The sequence below is a fragment of the Peromyscus leucopus genome, chromosome 4 (assembly GCF_004664715.2).
Source record: "Peromyscus leucopus breed LL Stock chromosome 4, UCI_PerLeu_2.1, whole genome shotgun sequence".
Taxonomy (NCBI): Eukaryota; Metazoa; Chordata; class Mammalia; order Rodentia; family Cricetidae; genus Peromyscus; species Peromyscus leucopus.
Window position 1 is genome coordinate 69557720 of NC_051066.1, and position 22646 is coordinate 69580365.

Below are 22646 nucleotides of genomic sequence, written 5' to 3' on the forward strand. Positions count from 1 at the left end.
TCATGCGCAACGGCCAACTAGACTAGAAAGTCCACTGCACCATATTCACACATCTTATCCAAAAGCAAGTGAACAAGGGAGCTGAGCAAGTCTGACTGGAACTGGACACACGGGAAGGAAGGCAGAGAGCCTGCCATTGAGGGAGGAGAGTGGAAGCAGGAGGAGGAGGAAACCCCACCACAGCCAACGAGGCCTCTGCCCGGGTGACAGAAGCAGGGTTGAGCGAGGCACAGCAAAATGCACCTTCTGTGCGCGTCTGTGCAGATGCACACACTCCTCGTTCGAAGTCGTTTTCTTTCTGATCTCCACTTCAACACAGAAGGGCCACTTGGCCGCATTCAGCTTGTGAAGTTCACTGCCATCTCTACAAGTCCTGCTCGCGCCTGCTGGCCTCTCGAGTCTCTAAGTTCATGGAAGAATGGTCAGCTAACTCACTTCGTTCACAGACTTTTTACCACGTTTACCCTCCTATGTAGACAAAAACTCCAAGAAGAGCAGCTACTTGATACTGCGGACTGTTCCCATCAGGGTCTGATCAGTTACCCGGAGGCTCCGACTTCATGCTGAGTGTAAGCCCAATACTCTGACTACTGCTACTTGATTATCCTCGAGGCCCAACTGTCTCCATGACCTAGCGCCTGCCTAAACGAGCAACCACAGCCGGAATTGAAATGTTCAGGATAGACACGCACAAATCGCAGTCTTATAGTGGGTACACACTTTTTCCGTATCACATCTCTAATTTTCAAGGAATTTCATATGCGTCCAACTAAAGTGTGCTCATGCTAAAGATGCACATTGAAAAATATTACTGACAAATTAGACTACAATGGTGGAGAGAGAGGCTATCAACCTTCGAGGCTAAAGCTTATGACTGAGAAAAACGTGAAGTGATAATCAGGCACTTTCTCAGTCGAAGTAAAAAGCCCATTTCTCTCTCGGCTGCTCTCCTAGGAAACCCCTCCGTCCCTCACGAGGGTGTGACACCTACTCATTACTCGCATCTTCTCCACTTCAATAAGCTCTGCCTTATTTTCCCCTGGCATGGTAGAAGAAAGTCATTTTAGCAACTTCACTCAGCCCACTATGTTTCATTTGTCTCTTCGTTTCCAATTGTCATGTTCTCGCGATGCACCCACCTCACACAGGCAACGTAAAAAGAGGAACCAAGGGTTCATTAGACTTATCAGGTCTCCTGCACGCCGAGTTACAGGCCTCATCACTGGCGCGTGCTCATAGCCCCAGCAGAAATCAAGCCTCGAGGACAGGAAAGCTGCAGGGACTGGTTTTCAACCCAATTACATCACACAGGCCCGCTATTACACGGATGCAATATTTCCACATGAACTAATGTGTGCAGAGAGCGAATACATGATGCACTCTGGAGTCTGACCTATTTGCGTAGACAGCTTGACCAGTACATTAGTAACTGGTTCTTGTGTATCGGCAGAGGCCTATCGGGGTACCCTAAAAAGTTGAGTACCCCTAAACGCTATAACAGTAAGGTAAAAATGAGATTACAGATGATATGTACGAAAAGAAAACTGATCGAACCGATGGACAGTAAAGTTTTGAACATGGTCACACCCGAACAATGACAAATGTGGTTGACTTGGAAAAGCACTTGAGACCATCAACAAGAGTGCAATGTTCACGATCGCCTATATCCACAACGCAGCTACCAACAGTTTTGTGGCGGTATTCCAACAATACCCAAAAAAAGCATAGATGGGTGGACACAACGTACCCACCCAAATGTGCACGCACTTTACGACACCTCATTTTGATTATATCTATAAGCAATATTCTGCCAAAGTTATATAGTTTCATAGTTATACTTAGTCACATGAAGTTTCATTCCATCAATTTTATTAAGTTGTTCTCTGTCAATAGCCTCTCTCACATTGACTGACCTCCAATCTCTCTTCTGCCTCCTTACTCTTAATCTGATATTCCTCCTACCTAAGCTTTTCATGTCCCCTTCCATTTCATTCCTGCTCCCTTTCTATTCTCCTTTTCACTAGTATGGCATTAGGCCCACATACGAAACTCCTGGACGTTAGCCACCTCATTGAGTCACCAAACACCACGACACGTTCCTGTGCACTGACAATAGGAATTTTTATTTCTTTAAGGTTCACAGTTTCTTGGGGGAGCTCATTCAAGCTAAAGGGCTTCTGATGATTCTAGTGACCTGAGTAGAATGTTCGAGCACTCACCAGAAAAAAACACAGGGCCCGAGAGTGAGACCAAAACAGGAGAGCAGTTGCCAACCAGAAGTATGTGCTCCTTTGGCAGTTATCGTACACTCTTGCACCATGAGTGAACATTGTAACCTTCCTCCAACTCAACTTGAAATTCTTAGCGCGTCCCTGAAACGAGAACCCAGAGCGAACTCCCAAACAGCACCCTTGGCGGCTGGTTACGGGTCCCTATGGAACCCAGTGTTTACACTAGAGGCATAGTCGGAGCCATTAATATTCTGCCCCAGGGCCTGAAGACTAAATAGAATAACTCATAACAAAACGTATTTAGTCATTCTCTAGGAGTCCCCAAACGCTCTCAAACAAGTTCCAACAACTTTTAAAAAGTTCCAAGTCTTCCTCCGTCATTCTCAAGCACACGTTCTTCGCTGGAGCTAGCTTGCTGCTAAGCAACACAGCAAGTTTAGAATGCAAAGGAATAAACCATTCCGAAACTCACTCGCAGACCAAAGTGACAGTATGGACAGCAAGCATCATGGCAAGGACCAACAGCTATAGATGTCAAGGAAGGGCACAGTAATCGCACTTCATTCCAGCACAGCGTACCTAGATGCTGCATACCTCTTGGGTAGCGTCGTAGTGCAAAGACAGGATGCCTAGACTGATTGCGTACGCAGACACCAATTAGCGCAGTCTCTCACTGTCTCCACCCCTTTGAGTGTTTGCATTATCCTCCAATAGGCCCCCACTCGTCCCATGGAGACATGAAAGGTTCCACTTGGTGGCGCTAGTGCGACTCTTACCGTATGAGGGCAAGACTCTCGTGAGTTACCTGTAACACCATTGAATAGTCGTCCACCTATCACTGGAAGTGATTACCCCCAAAAGCTAGAAGTTAGTCAGGATAGGAAAGCAGCAGCTGGACCGTTCTCCTTGGTTTCAGAATATAGAACTCCCAACAAGAGCATTCTTCGTGTTACATGCCTTTATACAGCATATAGAGCGCCGACCTCAGGCATTTCTCTCTTTACGAACATGTTTGGTGGATGTGGCCTTCTTCTTACTCATCACAACTTTGGTTAGAGAAATTTTTCTCTCATTCTAATCAACCACTCCAAACCTGTAGCATTAGGATGGCAACTCATTACCAAGGCCTAGATCCACCTAAAACGAGTTCTACTATGGGTTAGCCTTTGGTAGTGCTGCTTGCTAGTCAGCCAAAGCATTCTATACACGCGAGAGCGAAAATCGATCTGGTCATAGGTGAAAAAAGTTGTTCAAGTACAAGTAGAAGGCTATCACAGAAATTACTGTACCCTCGTTGTTCAGATAAGCACCAGATAATAGAACGAGGTCTAAGGTTTTGACAATGTGGCCTCGCAAGACTTAGAGGATGACGATACGTCCTCATGTTATCTCTCATATATCTGGAGATTTAGTACTTTCATTTAGAAAGAGTGCGCGATACTACATCCACTCTAATAGAGCTTGGCTTGCTTTCTATATATACTAATTCGGATCTTTAGACAGAACCCACATAGTCACTTTGTCCTGCATAGACTTATAACATAAAACATAGTGCTTCGTGCAGCTTTTGGGCTGGTCAGATATGTCTGAAACCATGTTTAAACGTCCAAGGAGATAACTTCTGCTCTGACTTCATACTTGAACCTTTACTGTTTCTTGCTGTAAATCTGGCTGAAAGCAGCTACCAATAACCATTCCCAGTCTAAATGCTACACTGTCTTGAAATTTTCTCTACCAAAGTTGTAGGATACAGACAAAATGTAGACAAATCCTTTGCTAAAATGTAACACAAATGCCTTTTGGTCTAATTCTGAACAGAGACTCTGTTCCTCTGAAACTTCATGAACTCAGCATTTACTGTCTACCTATCTGTGCTCCTCTCTTCTGGGTGTCTACTAGAATGGCTTGTAAAGTTCTGCGTACACCATTCTAGGGCTTCTATAGCACAGCCAAATTCCTCCTGTAAACCTGCTCCAAAGGCCCGTGAGTCAGATGGCCAGGTTCAGTCACAGCCGTAACCCCACCCCTGGTACCCATTTTCAGTGTTAGTCATTTTCTCAGTGAGGTGACAGAATGCCCAACAGAAAGTCTCTGGGAGGAAGGGTTTTGTTTTGGTTCATGGGCTTCCTGGATTTCCGTCCATTGTTGCTTGGCTCCAAGAACTCAGACAAGACATGATCAGGGAGTGTGTGGTGTGTGGTAGAGAAGCTTCGTGTCCTCCATGACAGGAGGAGGATGAATGGAGGGGAAAGAAAGGGGGACAAAGAAGGGAAGAGAATGAGGATGGAGGAGGAGAGGAAAGGGAACATTTACTATGAAAACTATTATAATTCCTGATTATGACAATTTGTGTTTTTCTTCTTTTTAAGTGGCCAAACTTGGGAGCTAATCTGCTTTGTTAGTCTTTTCAGAGCCAGTTTTGGGACATGTTAATTTCCTCTGTTGATCAGTTTTCTACTTCACTGTTTTTAACACTTGCTTGAAAAGTTTTTGCACCCCGATAGGCCTCTCTGCCGATACAGCAATCCAAATCAGACCAAATCAGACCGAATTAGAAAAAGCCCTGGTTTAATGGGTAAAGCGTTCCTGGGTGATTCTCTGGCCCCCCAGAGAGGAGACAGGGACCAGAGACCAAAAAACCATGTGTCTTTTTTCTGGGGTCAGTTTAAATAGCCAGTGGGAATGGTCTTGAGCATCTCTGTGGGAGGAGCTGTGTATGGCGGGACTTTCTGAGGGGCGGGGTCTGGGCAGAGAGGTGGGGCTTCCACCAGAACACTGCTTACCTTTATCCTTCCCTTTTTCTCACTTGCCTCAAGTTTGACTTTTTCCCAGTTTCTTTTTGGTCAATAGTTTTAGGATTTTATTCTTTTCTAATCCTGTAATTTAGTGATAGGAAATTTTCCCAAGTACTGCTTTAGTTGTATTCCGTACTTTGATTTTCCAAGTTTGGAACTTACAAATACTAATTAATTTTGAGACAGTCTTGCTATATAGCCCAGACTGGCCTGGAACTCACTATGAGGCCCATGCTGGCTTCAAATTTGTAACCATCCTGCCAAGTACTGTGATTATAGGGATGTGCTGCTCTACCTGGCTTTGAGTTAGATGTTTACCTGCAGTATAAGGTATGGTCATTTTAAAAACATGTGTAAGAAAATGCTGCAAAACCACTGAGTAAAAAGACCTTATGATCTGCAGTGAACTGACTTGGCTCTTCTGTTGACAATTACCTAGCCATATGTGTTCAGTATTGTGGAACACTGATCTCTGGTTGTATCCTCTTGAGCTCACATCAGCTGTGATGACCCCACACAAGACCTGCACAAGAGTGGACTGACTAGCACTCTATCATGGAGACAGAGAGAGACTCATGAGGACTGTCCTCTCCCACAATAGATAGGCAGTTAATGGTCACCAGGGCAGTGACATTTTCTTCATTAGTGTAGTACTGGTAAGTTGCCCATACTACTGTAAGTAAATAAACTCATTAGATTACCAAGATAAGACTTGAATGGAACACTTACTTTGGTCTGCTGGAGTCTCATCTGGGGTAAACAGATGTTTCTTGTCTCCCCAGGATTGTTCACACAACAGTGGTCCATTTCTCAACTCTAAATTCTGTTTCACTGATTTACATGTCTAAATTTGAATCAATACCAATGTCTTGCTTGTCGCAACCTCATAGTAAGTCTTAAAGTAGTGTTATTTTCCAAAAAGGGTTTGGTTTCTGCAAGGCTACTGTATTCCCATTTAAATTTTAGAAATCTGGAGCTATGGCTCAGCAGGTAGGAGTGCTTGTTCCGAAAGCATGAGGACCTGAGTTTGGATCCAAACACTTATGTAAAACAAACAAAAACAGTCCTGGCTGCACATGCCTGCAACCTTGGCACTGGGGATCAGAGACACGCAACCACTGATCTTCTGTTCCCACACAGCATTTTCTAGAATTTCATACATGTAAACTTGTAAATAAACTGTTCTCTTCTTCATCTTACTTCATTAACTGGGCATAATTATTCTGAAAAATACCTACACTGTTGCATGTATCAACAGTTTATTCTATTGATGACTGAGACTAGGGATACAGACCAGTGGTAGAGTGCTAGCCTGGCTCTAGCCTGGGTTAGATCTTCAGCACTGCAATGTCTTCCAGCTCCTCCCCCAACAAATCCTCCCTACTGTTTAGTCAGCTCCTGCTGCTCACTTACCCACTGTCCTGACTGACAGACACAGGCTTTGTTTTTCTTCAGGTTCTGGTTATACTGAACAAAGCTTCTATGACCATCAGTGTCCAGGCATTTGCAGAGACATGGGCACTTATTACTCTAGACCTCAGCTGCTGTGGGAAGCATGGCGGGATGACATGGCAGGTGCCGCTATGGCTTGGATATGGTATGTCTGCTAATGATCACATGGTGGAGTCCTGGCCCTCAGTTTAACAATGCAGAGGTGGTATGGGAACTTTAAGAGACAGGGCTTGGTGGGAGGTCCTGGGGTCAATGGGGGCACAGTCATCAGAAGGAATTAAGGAACTCTGGTGGGTCCCAAAGCTCTGTGGAGATGAGCTGTTATAAGACCTGACCCCTGAACTGCTCTTTGACTTCCTGTTTTGACATGTGATCTCTTCTCCCATACATGCTCCTCCCATTGCAGCATCAATCACAAAGTCCTTGCTAGAGGCAAGCCAATGCTGGCACCTGCTTTTGAGTCTCTAGAACTAGAAGCTGAATTTCTGTTTTATAAAGCCATTCAGCCAGGTGTGTGGGTGCATACCTATATTCTTAGAACTCAGGAGGTGGAGGCAGGAAGATCAGCAGTGACAGTCATCCTCTACCACATGGTGAGTTTAAGGCCAGCCTGGGTTACATGAGATCATGTATCAAACAAAACAATGCCCCCCAAAAATCCAAAAAAATAAATAAATATAGTGAAAAGCCAGTCTACCTCAGGCATTTTGTTATAATAAAAATATATTATATATATATATATGTATATGTTTAACATTTGTATATATTTAACATTTCAAATTCTGTTTTATTATACCATTGCATCCAGATTATGAATCAGCACAGAGTAGAAGCTAAAAGGTCTGTGCCTTATTGTGCACATGCACTTTGCCAGTGGGGATCAACCACTCATCAAGCATCACTGAGTATGCTGAGCTCAATAAACTGGATTAGGCATGGAGAGTATGCCAATGAATGAGATGGCCATGGTTGCTACCCTGGTGCTCACATTCTGGAAGCACTAAACAGCAACTCTATGAGGCAATGATTTCCTTGTTTTTGTTTTTGTTTTTAAGAGTACTAGCTCACCTAGCCTGGAACTGGAAGCTTCTTCAAGAAAGCCACACCTGAGCTATCAGGTGAGAGGGAGAGTAGAAACTAACAAAACTATAATCCAACAGACTCTGCTCAGCGCTAAGAAATGGTTCTGGGCTCTAACACAATTCCCCTAGGATGCCAATTTTTATTAACTTACATATTTATTTAGTTGAGGCTGCTCATTGCTGCTTGAAAATTAACTCTAGGCTTTGGAGTGGAAGCTGGACTTAGAAACACCAGTGTTCTCCATCTTCTGAATCCACACCCAGCTAAGCAGGTCCTGAGAAAACCCTCGCCAGGGAAAAAATTCTGAACAGAGAAGCCAACAGGCAACAAGTCTCAGAAACCCCAGGAGAATCCCAGGCAGAATCACGATGAGGACCGCAGGTATAGTACGGATACTATAGTAAGGCATTACCGCGGCTTCCGCCAAGTGCTCCCTGAGCTATCTGTGTGGCAGGTACTATGAAAGTTTATCCTGGGGGGCGGGGAGGGGAATGCCACTGCTATTGTATGAAGGAATAAGCTAAGAAGGGGGTTTCATCTCAAGGTTGAAAGAGACCTCCTTCACAGTAACCAGAGACAGTGACCAGATCGATTCTGCCTATCTGGGCAATATCTCTGAATATCCTCGTTCCCACTTCACTCTGGCCCAGAAACTGAGCAAACAGATACAGTTTGGAACTGTTGTACCAAGGAAGAGGCCCTACCCCCCTGGCCTGCCTAGAGAAACACTTTACAATCTTCTTTCCGCAAAAGTGGGAAAATGGTGTCTTAGGGTTTCTGCTGCTGGGATGAGACACCATGATCAAAGGCAACTCGGGGAGGAAACCATTTACTCCACTTTACAACTTGTAGTCCGTCATCCAGGAAGTCAGGGTAGGAACCGGGAGGCAGAAGCTGATGCAGAGGCCATGGAGGAGTGCTACTCACAGGCTTCCTCCTGACAGCCTGTTCAGCCTGATTTGTTATAGCATGTAGGACCGAGAGGCCAGGGCTGGCACAGGCACTATGGTCTGGGCCCTCCCCCATCAATCACTAATCAAGAAAATGCACCAAAGGCTAGATCAAAGGCCAGCCTGGTGGAACATTTGCTCAACTAAGGTTCTCTCTTCCAAAATGACTCTAAGCTTGTGTCAAGGGAACATACAATTGGCCAGTACACGTGGTACAGTAAATGTCACTGATATCCTAGCTATGATGACCTAAGCCACTTCCTATGAATGAAAGTAAATCCAAAAAAATGAGAGAATGCAGGCTCTGCCAGACACGCCCCTATTTCTCACTGGCCGAACACCTGACCACAGGGTCACAAACTAATCTATGCCAGAATGGCTTCCTCTCACACTCAAATGGAACTATATTTAAAAGCAACACAAAATGGCAAACTTAGCTTTTAATTTTTGGTAGTATATGTGTGTGGGTTCCTCTTTCTTCCTTCTTAAATCAAATCTTTAAGGACTCCAAAAGAAATTTATGTAATAAACATATATGCAAAAAATAGGGCTCCATTAGATGCATTTTCATTTTTTAAAAAACAGGTTCTTACTGTGTGGCTCTGGATACCCCTAACTTGCTATGTAGACCAAACTGGTCTCAAACTCAGAGATCCTCCTGCCTCTGCCTCCCTACCTCTTCCTCCGCCAGAATTAAAGATGTGCATTGCCATGCTGTCTTAATTTACATTTCTTAAGAACTCCAAATTCAACAGGTCCTGAGAAAACCAAAGAAAATGGTTCCTCTTCCCCAAAGGCAGTGTGACCATGGGATGAATCTCATCACTGTACCCTGTGCCAGCAGGGGCTAGGCGATTTGTATCCTCCACTGGGCTTGGTTGGATACTTCGGTGACCCCTGCAGCACGGGCCTTTGCTGTCGCCAGCATGCCTCTCACACACATCCTCCCTGACAGGCTCGTCAGCTCCCACTGCTGCGCGCCAAGCTTCAACTCTGGCACTTTCCCCTGGGGAGACCTTTCCTGGTCTCCACGCTTAACCCCTGAACTCAGCCTAATCCATCAGCTGCCCCAAAGGAGCAGTGACAAAGACAAGCAGCCAGTCTGTCCATGTTCAGAGCTCAGACAGCAAGCCATGCACAGGCTGCAGGCCATGCACAGGCTGCAGGCCATGCACAGGCTGCAGGCCATCCGCAGGCTGCAGGCCATGCGCAGGCTGCAGGCCATCCATGCACAGGCTGCAGGCCATCCGCAGGCTGCAGGCCATGCACAGGCTGCAGGCCATGCACAGGCTGCAGGCCATGCACAGGCTGCAGGCCATCCGCAGGCTGCAGGCCATCCGCAGGCTGCTTTCCAAACGCTTGCCAAGGCCGCCACTTCTGGACTTATTCATGCTTTTACTGCTGTGGAGCCAGGTGGCTGGGGGCACAGGAATGCTATGCTTCAAAACATCGATTAGATTGTTCAATGCTATAGCCAGGTTTTAGAAAATATCCCCCAGGACTCTTGTTGGGAGTTCCCAAAACTGGTACAGTTGGCATTGGGGACCTGGGCTTCCCCAGGACTTCAAAGATAGCTTTACAGCCCACTCTCAGGCACATGAAGGACAGTTTAGCAATCACATTTCTAGATGTGAATGAAATGCCTAACCTTGCAATGGACTTCTGAAAGAACCTCACCTCATAACCAAACTGCAGCTCATCAGAGGTCAGCATGATGATGTCATCATCGATGGCCAGGACAGCCTCTGTCTCAATTTCATCATAAGGGAAGAAACGATTACTCAGCTTGTTTTCTGCAGTCCTCACAACTTTCAAGGGAACACGGATTTTGGGCCAGAGGGATTCTGGAAGAAGAATAAAAGGACGTCTTTTACTACTCACCTAGCTCTGTGAGGAGTCAGAGCATCCTGTCCTATCTCAGGGAGGGGTAGCTTCTTCCACCAGGGACTCTCAAGTGCAGAGGTACCAGCTGCGTGAGGGGAGGCTCCCACCAATGCACCACCCTCCTCAAACCTTTACGACCTCAATTGGCTCCAATTCCCAACTGGGGCTACAAGGACAAAGAGTCCAAGTCACTAGTCTCAGGACCTTCCCACCTGAGCTTCCCCTCTCCTGGCAGACACTCTGCATAGTGCTTTTCCACCAGTGCACTCGGCTCAAACACCGCCTGAAAGTGTGCTGAGGAAACTCGGCTCCTGATGAGGATGCCTGCGTCCCCCCGGCAACCATGGCCAGCCAGTGGCAGACGGAACTCACCCCGTGGAGCACAGCACATGGGCGGAGTGTTGCTTTCCTAACTCAGCACTTTACCCTCTCTCCTTGACTTACCAGGTTTGGTTGCTCAGCACGACCAATTTATAGAGCAAGTATCAGCTTTCTAGGCCTGCTTATGTGGGGTTTCCTCGTGTACAGAAGAACTACAACCCGTGACTCTCTTTGTCCTGCCCTCACTTCACTGAGCAGTGACTGGAGGAATGCAACGGTAAGGTCACTGCTGTAAATTCTGCACTTAGCAGAGCACGGAGTCAATGCTTTGTTGGGGGTATGGTACCAACATCCACTGACCCCAGGTTCTTCACACATTTGTTAAGTGAGAACAGGAAAGCTAAGCGTGCTGCTTCCCAGAGTCCACCATGCAATCCTGGGGAGATCTAGTCTCAGCTACTCCTAAGTCACCGAACTGAAGCAGCAGCAAGGCAGAAAAGTCAGAGGGAAAAGCTGGTCCGACAAAACGCTGAGCATCTGAGCTCTGCAGAGTATAACAGAACAGAATAATACAAACACATAACACATTGCTGGGGTGCTCCCAGGGGTCTTAAAAAGGGCCCATATGACAGAGAGGCATTAAGTTAGACATCCCCAATTTGAAATAAGCCTGTGGCTCTGAGCATAAAGTGGCCAACTCCAAAAAAGTGTGTTTACAAATGGCACATTGTCAGTAAGCATTTGGGGGTAAACGTGTGGGCAAATGGGAGTTCTGCCTTTTCTATTAGTTTTTGTTTTTGTTTTTGCCTCTTGGCTTTCTTATGTATTTAGTGGATGTGTGTGTGTGCGTGCGTGCGTGCGTGCGTGCGTGCGTGCCTGCCTGCGTGTGTACACATCACACTGAACGTATGGGATTGAACTGGCTGCCTGGTGTGTGCAGATGGGCTTCTCTCCACTGCACAACCTTGCCAGCTTTCTGTGAGATCTTGAGGAAGTCCCTTCCCAGGAGCCAGCAGAGCAGGGGACTTTATTTCTCAGTGGGCATAGCTAGACCTCTCAGAGATGTGGCATCATCCAGTACACCTGATGACCTTCCACAGAGACTACTGTCAAAGCAGTGTCTACACAACTCCGAGAGGTGGTTAACTTGTCCAGTAGTACACAGATAAGAAACAATAAGACTAGTATTTAAGTCTGGTGAGTAGCAAAGACCACATACGACCTGGGCCAGAGTCCACTGCAGTGTGAGAGTTCCGTTTCTCTAAACCTGGGATAAATCTCTGAAGGTCCAAAAATCATCCTGACTCTTGTTTGTATCGGATTCCCTACTTAAGACAAATAAAATCCCTGTCACATAGCTACTAAATCTCAGATCACTGTAGCCCTGAAGAAACACCTTCAACAAAGAAGGTGATCTAGCCTTAGCTACTAGACCAAAAGGCTCTCAAACATTTTGGCCTCAGAATTGTTTTACGTTTTTTAAAAGTATCAAGAACCCCTTAAGGAGTCTGATTTACATGGACTATATACATACATATGTACATATTTATACAAACACATATTCACTATTCACTATGCTATAAATTAAATCAGGAAACTGTAAAACGCATGCACACACGCATGCACACATGCATGCACACACGCATGCACACAAGCCATTAGCTGGCAGAGCAGCAATGTCATGTAGGCTGTGGAAACACCCTGCCATCCACTGTGAGAAAGGAGAGCTGGGAAAGGAGAGGATAACTCCACACTACTAGGAAAACAGTTTCACCCTCTCAACTCCTCGAAGACCCCAGGGATGCGCAGGGTGCCTGACTCACACACTGAGAATGGCTGTGCTGGATTCCTGTTCACATTTGGGTACCACACTGTACAACAGGAATAACAAGCCTCGCCAGCATTTTGGAGTCTGGAAGACGGCATGGGCTTCTGGATCCAGGGTTTATAGAACATACATGCTTAAAGAAATGATTTGCCACTTAGGTTTCTGCCTCAGAGCTTCAGATTCATTATTGTGCCCTGCTCTGTGACACCAGGGCTGGGCCCCGTGGACACGCTGGCAGGATGTTATGCTCTATCAGGAGAGGGGACTGGAGCTAGTAGTATTGCAGGAAGGAGGCTTCACTGGTTCTGATGTGCCTCTTTGACTTCTTGATCCTGAAGCAGTCTACAAGTGGGCAGCAAGTGGGAGTGGCAGGCCCAGGGATCGAGTGGCAGACCTAAGGAGCGTCTCCCAGCTTCTGGGGATGCCCAGCTGTAGTTTAGCCAAGGCTCTCCACAGGGATGGCTTCGAGTGGAGCCCACTGAAGGCCTGGCCAGTTTTCCAGCAAGTTCAGTATCAATACCTGGCAGCTTCCCAGTCAGTCCTTCTGATGCCACCCTAGTCTGTGGCACCTCAGCAAGCTTCATCAACCAGTGGGCCACAGCCCTACACTCCTGAGCAGACTCGATCTCAGACCCAGCGAGACACTGGGTTTCCTAAGTCCCCCCCACCCCTGTGATCTTCCTTCTTATCTTCCTTCCTTCTTCTTTCTCTCTTTTTTTTCTTTCTTTCATTTTTAAAAATTATTTATTTCTATTTCATGTACATTGGTGTTTTGCCATGGGTGTCGGGTCCCCTGGAACTGGAGTTACAGACAGGTGTGAGCTGCCATGTGGTCGCTGGAAATTGAGTCCAGGTCCCCTGGAAGAGCAGTTGGTGATCTTAACCACTGAGCCATCTCTCCAGCCCCTTTCTTTTTTTCTTTTTTTTTGACAGTGGGATGAATGAATGAGTGATTTAGCAGCACAGTGCCTGGCAGACAGCAGGCCCTCACCCACTGGTAGCTGCACTTTCCCTTGGAAGTCTCGGTGTATTAGCGAGACAAAGCTCTTCTCCTAGTCCCAGTTCGCAGCAGCAAGGTAGTTCATTTTAGATTTAACACCCCACCCTGACCATCCAGTGGCACAGTCACAGCTCAGGCTTCTGTTTGTGCTTTGAGACACGGTTACCATGGAGCCAAAGCTGTCTCAAACTTGTGATGCCCCTGCCTCAGACTCTTGAGTGCTAAGATTATGCTCCCGGCTCACTGTGCCCACTTCTGTGGAGAAGCCCTGCTACTACAGACTGAAAACGCCCCACAGACTAATGAAACTGAAGACGTGGAACTTTGGCCCTGTTAATTCCACAAGGCAACAAACAGCTCCATTCTCTCCTCTGCACAGGAAAGCGGCTAGCTGCTCCCGCTAAGTGGAAACACGCCTCTGCGCAGGGTGGAATCTGGACTTTCACTTGGGGAGTGTGTTCAGCTTGTTCACCCCACAGGCATTTCCACATTCTTTACCTATATATATCCAAAGAATCACTGGAGACGATGTCCATAAAGAGCTAACTTGCCCCTGTAAAGTCTTTGATGGGGAAGTTTTAGAGAGTGATGAAAGCCAAGGAGGATGATATGGGGTACAGATGGAGGCTCAGAATGAGTCACGGCTCTTCAACACACACGATCACTTTCCCCTGTTCTAGGTGGAATCTGGGTAGCCAGTTCAGCTTTGACCAAAGGAGCCTCTACTTAAATGGTGCATTGCCATCCCAAGGCAGGGCGGAAGGGAATTCTGCCCTCTCTTCACCTGTTCTGGAGAAGGGCTGTCCTAACTTCAGGCTCTGGCACTCCTGCTGGACAGACAGACTGGAGTGCAGGAGCAGAGCCCTGAACACAGGTGACCTGTGTGTGATTTAAACCCTAGAAAGTCTGTGTTGAAAGACATTAGGACAGGTAGAAGAGGAAGAATGGAGCCTTAGGGCACACAGGAGAGAGGCCAGTGCTTCCAAAACAGCTCTCTCTCTCTTTCTGAGTCTCTGACTTGGATCTAGCTCTTCTACATAATTCCAGGTTGGAGAACTGAAAAGGCTGGACCAGACTGGCAGGCCCAGTGCAAGGGACCTGTCCCTTCAGATCCAATGACCCAAGCTCACTACCACCTCTGCCACATGCAGCTTTGTGATGTAGGCAAATTACCAATCCGGCCTTCATTTTTCTTGTTTTTGTAAGATGAGGATGAGAGCAGCTTCCGCACAGGCTGTGATGAGACACTGGAGAGGGCACATGGGACACACTCTGCGCAGTCCCCACTTAGGACATGAGTGGCACTGGGCAGCAGGCCTTATGGGCACCGTGACACCATCATCTTCACAGACAGATTCTTATGAAGCCCTGCAAACTCTGACTCTCTGCTAACTGGAAGGTCAGAGAGATGGACATGGGGATGACCCTGTTGAAGTAGGAGGTCACAATGTCACAGTAAGAAATCTCCAGGTCTAGTCCATGGCTCAGCCTACATGGGGTCTCCTTTCCTTATTCCCTTACATTCTAAATGGAACAGCATACACTTGGATGCAGTGGCTAATCCTGTGACTGTAGCAGGCAGGTCAGAAATGTCACCTATTCATTCAGTGTAACCAGAAGGGTATGATTTATGGGGAAAACTGCCCCCCAATTTGTGGAAACAAAGAGAGGGGCCAGGCGCCCTGTTAAGCCCATCAAATGGACTCTACTTCAGCCCAAAGAAGAGAGAGATCCCCTGTCCATGGTTAACCATGGGCTTTTGCCCACACTAAGCATCAGGAGAGGTGTAAACAAAGGGAATGTCTCTGCAACAAGGGCAAAGGTATGCAGTGTTGGGCGTGGCTGAAGCGAGCCCTGAACTGGCCACTGAAGAAGGGCTCCTTTGAATAGTACTTCCCTAAGACCTGACATCCCCATCCCAAAGCTGAGATCAATTAAGGGAGCTATTGTCCCTATTTCCTGCTGCTCCTTCTGAGCTAGCCATCCTGACTTGCACAGCTATCCTCACCCTGCCCACTAAGGACTGTAACAGTCACAATACGAATTGGGGGTGGAGGGCAGCTGCTCCTGACATTAATTCAAACTTGAAATTGACTAAGACTAATGGTTGAATTTCTGAGAAGAATTATGTTGGGATTTTGATGGGAATTGCAATGAATCTGTGGATTGATTCTGGCAGTGTGGTGGCTCCCATATGTTCCTGTGTTTGAACTCTTGATGTCCAGTTGGTGGAACTGTTTGGGAAGGATTAGAAAGTGTGAACTCGTGGAAGGAAGTGTGTCACTGGGGGTGGACTGTGAGGCTTCAAAAGCCCATACCATTCTAGTTGTCTCCCTTTCTGCCATATAGTTATCTCAACATGTAAGCTCTTAGCTACTGTTCAAGTGCAATGCCTGCTTGCCTGCTGCCATGCTCTCTGCCATGATGGTCATGAACTCCACCACCCCCCGAAACATGAGCCCCAAATTAAATGCTTCCTTTTATAAGTTGCCTTGGCCATGGTGTCTCTTCATGACAATAAAAAGGTAACTAAGATGTAGGATGGCCATTTTCACAATATTAATCCTATTAGTCTATGAGCACAGGAGATTTTTCCATCTTCTGGTGTCTTCTTCAATTCTTTCTTCAGTGTCTTAAAATTTCTATTTTACATGTTTTCTACTGGCTTGGTTAGAGATATCCCAGATAGTTTTTAGATGATGTTTATCTAGAAGCTTCACCTGTACTAACTAGTGTTCACTGTACCGGGAAGTACTCTGCACACTACTAGAGGAGAAAGGTACTCAGCAATATCACCCAGCCATAAACTCTACAACCTACAACAGTGACCTGCCTGCAAGAGACCATGGCACAACAGTGGCATAAATGTGGTGGGAGTGACCAGCTGCTTTCTGATGGGCTTGAAGACCCCTCGATGAGGTGGAATCCGTATCTGACACTGCTAAGCTGGCCAAAAACCTGAGACTAGATAAGACATAGGTCAAGGGGAAAACCACATACTACTATCCTGCTAAAAGAATATAGCAATAAAATGACTCCAAGTGACATACTGCTACACTGATAAATCAGTGCCTCGCTCAGCCCTCATCAGAGAAGCTTCTTTTTGCAGCAGATGGTAACTAATACCCACAACTAAGACCCACAACTGGACAACATGTAGAAAATGAAAGACTTTGGAGTACCCCATCCTCCATGGGATTCTTCCTCAAAGCCCTCCCCTCAAGGTTCACAGATCCCTGTGGAAGAGGAGGGAGAAAGACTGTGACAAAGGTGATGGATGACTCCAAGAAAACAGTGTCTTCCGGACACAACAGGACTCATGAACATCTGAACTCACAGAGACTGTGGCAGCATGCACAGGGCCTGCACAGGTTCAAACCAGACAGGATCCCATCACTGAGAGGGAGAAGTGGAGATAGGCTCCCACTCTAACCAAGAGGCTATCTGCAACTGATGCCCACTGGCAAAGGAAAAAAATAGTTTTCTTCAGTGGAGTCTCACTGGGTATATAGACTGTACTCAGGGCAGGCCCCATACCCAGGGATATCTGGACAACACAAAGCAAACTCAATGGCATTCTTGTAGATCTTTCGTCTCATTTTATTTTGTTTCAGCACTTTTTGTCTTACTGGTCTTTTGCTTTTTATCTTGACTTCTGTTTCTGTGGGTTTGTGTGTGTGTGTGTGTGTGTGTGTGTGTGTGTGTGTGTGTGTATGTGTGTGTTTCTTGTGTTGTTGTTGTTTGTTTTGTTTTTTGTTTTAAAGAGAAAGAGAGAAAGAAGGAACATACATTTGGCTGGGTAGGGAGACAGGGAGGATCTGGGAAGAACTAGGGAAGGAGAAAAACAAGATCAAAATATATCCTATAGAAATCTGTTTTTTTTTTTTTTTTTTAAGTTATCAAACAAACAAAAACCCTAAAGGTTGAAATACACCTAGCCAAAACGTGCATGGCTAAGCAAATATTCTCTATATCCATCAAGTTTAGAGCCGAAGAGCTGGGAAAGAGGAGGGTGGTGGCTTTTTTCTTTTGACACACCTCAAAATGATGTGCCGAAAACTCATTGGAAATTCTATTGCCTAGCCTACATATTTATTTAAACTTTAAACCTAGCAATTTAGACTTAACTGTAACCCAAAGTTGAAAGTATCTGATTGAATTGGAAAAACGAAAAAAAAAAAATTGGGAAGGAGTAGATTGCTGTCTTCGCTAATCCACCCAGCAGCAGACATGCTAACCACAATATTTATCTTAGCAAATGGAGAGAAAGTGAAAAACATCACATTCACCTCTAAGATTCAAAGCCTTAAGCTTGTCTGTTTCTTCTTCTTCTTCTTTTTTTTAACACGTAGATGAAAAATCTGATGCCTGAACTGACACAAAGACCACAGTTGACAGCCCCACTTACCAACTGAACAAACACCCTATGGGAGATTAGACGTGGCCATGTCCTCCCTGAACAACCACATGGTCGAAGCCAGAGCCCTGACCTAAAACTATCCACAAAAACAGCCAGTCCAGCTGACACACACCACAAACTAAGACTCACCAGGCTCTTTCCTCCTTAGGACCAAAGTATTCAAAAATTAAACTAAACTCATGGTCATAATATTAACCACCATATTTTAGTACGGTCTACCAAAAGTTAACAGGGCTACCCTGCTCCAAATGCAGTGCTGAGGCTGGAACAGCCTCTTCTTTCATACCTGCCCCCAGGGAAGTGACTCAGACCCACAGCTCGTCAAAGTGGCTACAAGAAGTCTCTCTGGCAGGCTTTATGTTCTGTGTTGTTTTTTACTGACAGATGACAACTGTATGTGCTTATGGGGCACAGAGTGATAGCTCAATACATATTTGGCCAGTGGAAAGATCCAATCAGTCACCGGCATCTCTATCACCAGCCAGGAGAGTCTGTACTTGGCCTTGTGGGTAGGACGGAAGGATGGGGCTGGTGGCCATCCTTTAAGAGAAGGAGCAAACACACGCACATGAATTCAGAGTGAAAGGGGTATCTTCCTTCTCAAAGCAGGAGGTCCTCTGTAAGTGAAGAGGAGGACAGCTAGCAATGCAGGACCTGGACCCCCAGTTCACTTCTTTGGGGAAAGGCAGCTACAACTCACAAAGCCAAGGGTCCCAGAGGTGCTCTCTCTAATCCCTGCCCTCATCTTTTAAATTTTCTTTTATGGTTCCCTTCCCTAGTCATCCTTGTCCTTCCATCTTAGATTATGTCAATACCTTCTTACTTCATACACCCTTTCTTCTCCATCATCATCTTCAGCATCACCACCACCACCATTATCACCATCATCATCCCACCCCATCACCACCATCACCACCATCATCATCATTACCACCATTATCACCACCACCATGACCACCACTAATCATCATCACTGTCATCACCATCACCACTACCACCACCATCATCATCATCCTCATCATCATCATCACTGAGGATAGGATTTTAGTAGTGCTCCACCACATCTAGCATTCCTTTCTTATTAAAAATCAGCCAAACTAAACAGGCATTCTGAAAACTGGTCATGTTATACTAACAAGGTTAAAACAAAAAAAAAAAAAAAAAGAAAGAAAAAAAAAAAAGCTGGGCGGTGGTGGTGCACACCTTTAATCCCAGCAATTGGAGGCAGAAGCAGGCAGATCTTTGTGAGTTTGAGGCCAGCCTGGTCTACAGAGCAAGATCCAGGAAAGGCACCAAAGCTACACAGAGAAACTCTGTCTCAAAAAACCAAAAAAAAACAAACAAAACAAAAAACAAAAAAACCCCACCTGGCATAATAAAAAAGCAGTTATGCCTTTGTACATTACATAGGGCTATTATTTACAAGAGCTATTTAGTGGGCCAGGGAGATGGCTCAGAAAGTAAAAGCCCTTGTTAAACAACAAGACCACCTGAGTTTGATCCCAGGAATTCATGTGAAAATGGTATTTGAGTTGGTGAGACGGTCAGTCAGTAAAGGTGCTCGTCACCAGTCTCACCATTTGAGCTGGGTCTTCCAGACCCACAGGGTAGAAGGACACAGTCCTGCCAGTTATGTTCTAACCTCCACACACATGCCATGGCAGATAGACAGACAGACAGACAGATATACACACACACACTAAACACACACACACACACTCACATACTAAAGTTGTCCTCAGACCTCTACATGAGTGCTGTGGCACACATGTTACCTGCATACACATAGGTTATCATAACACACACAATAAATCAAGTTTAAAAAATTAAAAAGCTATTTTACTCAAATTGTGGCTCCTCAAACCTAAAAAGAGCACATGACTCTTTCAGAGACTAAACATGCCACAAAGTACATTTTTAAAAAATCGCCTGAGTCTGCGGCTCTGAGTGACTGTTTCTGTCTGGAAGTTTGTCCAGAAAATTCTGAGTTGCCTCAGAGAGAGAAACAGGCTGTCTCCCAGCCCGGACTCTCTATCTACTACTGGTGGTTTCCAGGGCTAGCCATCGTGACTTCAGTGTAAGCAGTTAAAGGGACTGGCCATAAAAAGCACAGATACTACTGTCAGGCAATAAACTAGACCTTATCGGTGACAGTGGTGCACATTACAAACTTCAAACTCATTCCTTGCTCTAATCCATCAGAAACTTCCTGGCTTTAATAGGCTCTAAATGGCAGGAGCTTTGAAGTCCTGGGATTAGGGTCAGGAACAGACAGGCTGAATGAGAGGCTAAATGCAGGTGGGAAGAACTCCTGTGCGTCCCGAATTAAAAACAAATCCAATTAATCAAACAGGCCTCAACCCGAGCTGCTGCAGCAGACGACAGGGATGGCCAAGGCAGGGGACAAAGTGACGCACAACTGGCCAGTTCCTGTGAGAATCCACTTTGGGCTGCAAGGCTCCAAGGGCTGGGCAGCTGACCTCCCAACCAGAACAGGAGCTATCTTTCTGTTTTGTTTTGTTTTCTTGAAGGAGGACTCAATATCAGAACAGAGATAAGGGAGCAGAAAACTAATGCCCTTTAAACTGAGTTTTCATGTAAACAAATCGGCTGGGATGGCAGAGGGAAGCTAAGGCCTGTTTTCCCAAGGCGGACAGCCTTTGATCCCCTTGACTCCTAAGCTATCTAACACTTGTGGCTCAGAGCATGCCAGGGCGCCGAGTTCACTGGGCCACCCTAGAATACTGCGATGAAATGCCTCAGAAGAGCAGGGTCAGGTTGCCTGAGCCTGGCAGTGTTGTTGGCAGAGGACAGGAGCATGTATCCACCCAAAGCCAGTGCGGCTAAAGGGTGCGGGGAAGCCCTAAATGGGCCTGCCTTTCCCAAGCACGGTACCTCTTCATTCTTCTTACCTTCTGGGGGATTTTTATTCTGATTGTTCCAGACCACCAGCAGCTTGGACAGACTGGGCACCTTGGACACCTCGGTGATGACCCGGAAGAGGCTCTCCACACGGTCGTAGGTGAGGACGATGGCGGTGAAGCCTTGTGACTGTGGTGGGATCAGCGGGAGGAAGAGAGGGTTGCTCACACTAGTCCACTTCTGCAAGAGGACAGGAAGGTGTGGATCAGAGAAGCTACGGCAATACTAGTAAGAGCTAAGCCACTGTTCCAAGCGTCCCCTCCACACCGTCTGACGTCACTGAAACACACAGAACACCTGAGCTGAGAAGACATGTCCACACAGCAGACTTAAAGCACACATCTACCCCCGTACCCTCCCCAAGCCACTGAGGTGGCAGTTGACGACTAGAAAAGAATATGACTCTATAACGGCAGGGAGCTGGAAGAAGAGCTGAAAGGCTGAGCGGACTGGAGCAGGCCACAAGGCGGGGTGGGGATGCCCACCTGTACCAGCCAGGGGTATGCTTGTGAGGGGAAGCCTAGCGCTCAGGACTCGAACTCTGTGTAGAGGTGCTGAAAGCCAGGGTGGTTAAAAAGCTGCGTCAGGAAGTCGGACTCCAGGTCACAACCCCCCCACCTTCGCCCATTCGGCCAGGTTGATTCTCGGTGGAAATGGACGGGATCTCCAGACAGGCACACAGGCATGGGTGGCAAACTCAGTATAAAACTCCATTGTCAGCGAGGAGCCCTGCGGCTGCCTTCCCTGCTCTGTCCCCAGCCATGTGGCTGGCTGGCTTGGCACCTCCAGCTCCCAGGGAAGCCCTCAGGCAGTACTCGGTCCACAAAGACCTTCTGATCAGCTTTTAGCGGCTCCCTCTTCATCACGAACAGATTCTAGAATCACAGACAGCTCAAGAACTTCTTCAGCAGCAGTGGCACAGACCGAAGGAGTAGACAAAGCTCAGCGCAGACAGACAATGGATGCACAGAACCAAGTTAAGACAACAAATGATATCCCCAGGGAGAGAAGAGCTTTTACCCATGAAACGGCGACTTTTATTTTAAAATATCTATCAAACATGGGAAAGAACTCTTGGATATTAAAAACCACGAGAGATTTGTGTGTGTGTGTGTGTAAGGGTGAGATTTCTAAGCTAAAAGATGGTAAAATATTCCAAGCTAGTAAAAAAAAAAAAAAGGAAAAATAAGACAGAAAAGAAGAAAAAAAAGAAAAAAGCAGGGTGGTCCAACATCCATTTAATAGGCTGTGGGGGGGGGATAAAAACTCCAAACCACATAATATGAAAAAATGAATCTATCAAAGAAATTAAGCATGGTCTCAGTACATGATGGGAGAGGCAAAAGCTCTGCATTCAGACTGCAATGGACCAAGAAAGAACAAACACAGGGACATATAAAATAGAGAGAGAAAGAAACAAAACAGCAAAACAATGAAGCAAGCACCATTTCTGCACGGAGGAAGCAGGGCCACTCTCGGCAAAGGTGAAGAGTTCTGAACAGGAATTCACTACACAAGTCATAAAATCTCTCCGTAAATTAGAAATTTGGTCAAAATAGAGTTTTGAATGTAAGAGGAAAAGGTAATAAAATACAATCTTTTTCCTACCATTAGAATGTTCAATAGTTTAAATAGAACAACAGAAGTGAGGATTCTGTTCTGCTAATGACAGATAAGAAACTATTATTAAAACGATCTTATACATTTTCAGAGCTTCCTTGGAAAGAATCCATGTTCTCTACATCCCACCCATTTCAAGA

At 46.1% G+C, this 22646-nt stretch overlaps 1 protein-coding gene across 1 annotated transcript in view; it reads right to left on the bottom strand.

Annotated features, from left to right (window-relative positions):
• Positions 1-22646, bottom strand: part of Ext2 (exostosin glycosyltransferase 2) — a 153480-nt gene that overhangs the window by 41573 nt on the left and 89261 nt on the right. The window contains 2 exon segments of the mRNA XM_028878997.1: positions 10189-10355; positions 20877-21066. Of these exon segments, the coding sequence (XP_028734830.1) occupies positions 10189-10355; positions 20877-21066 (357 nt within the window).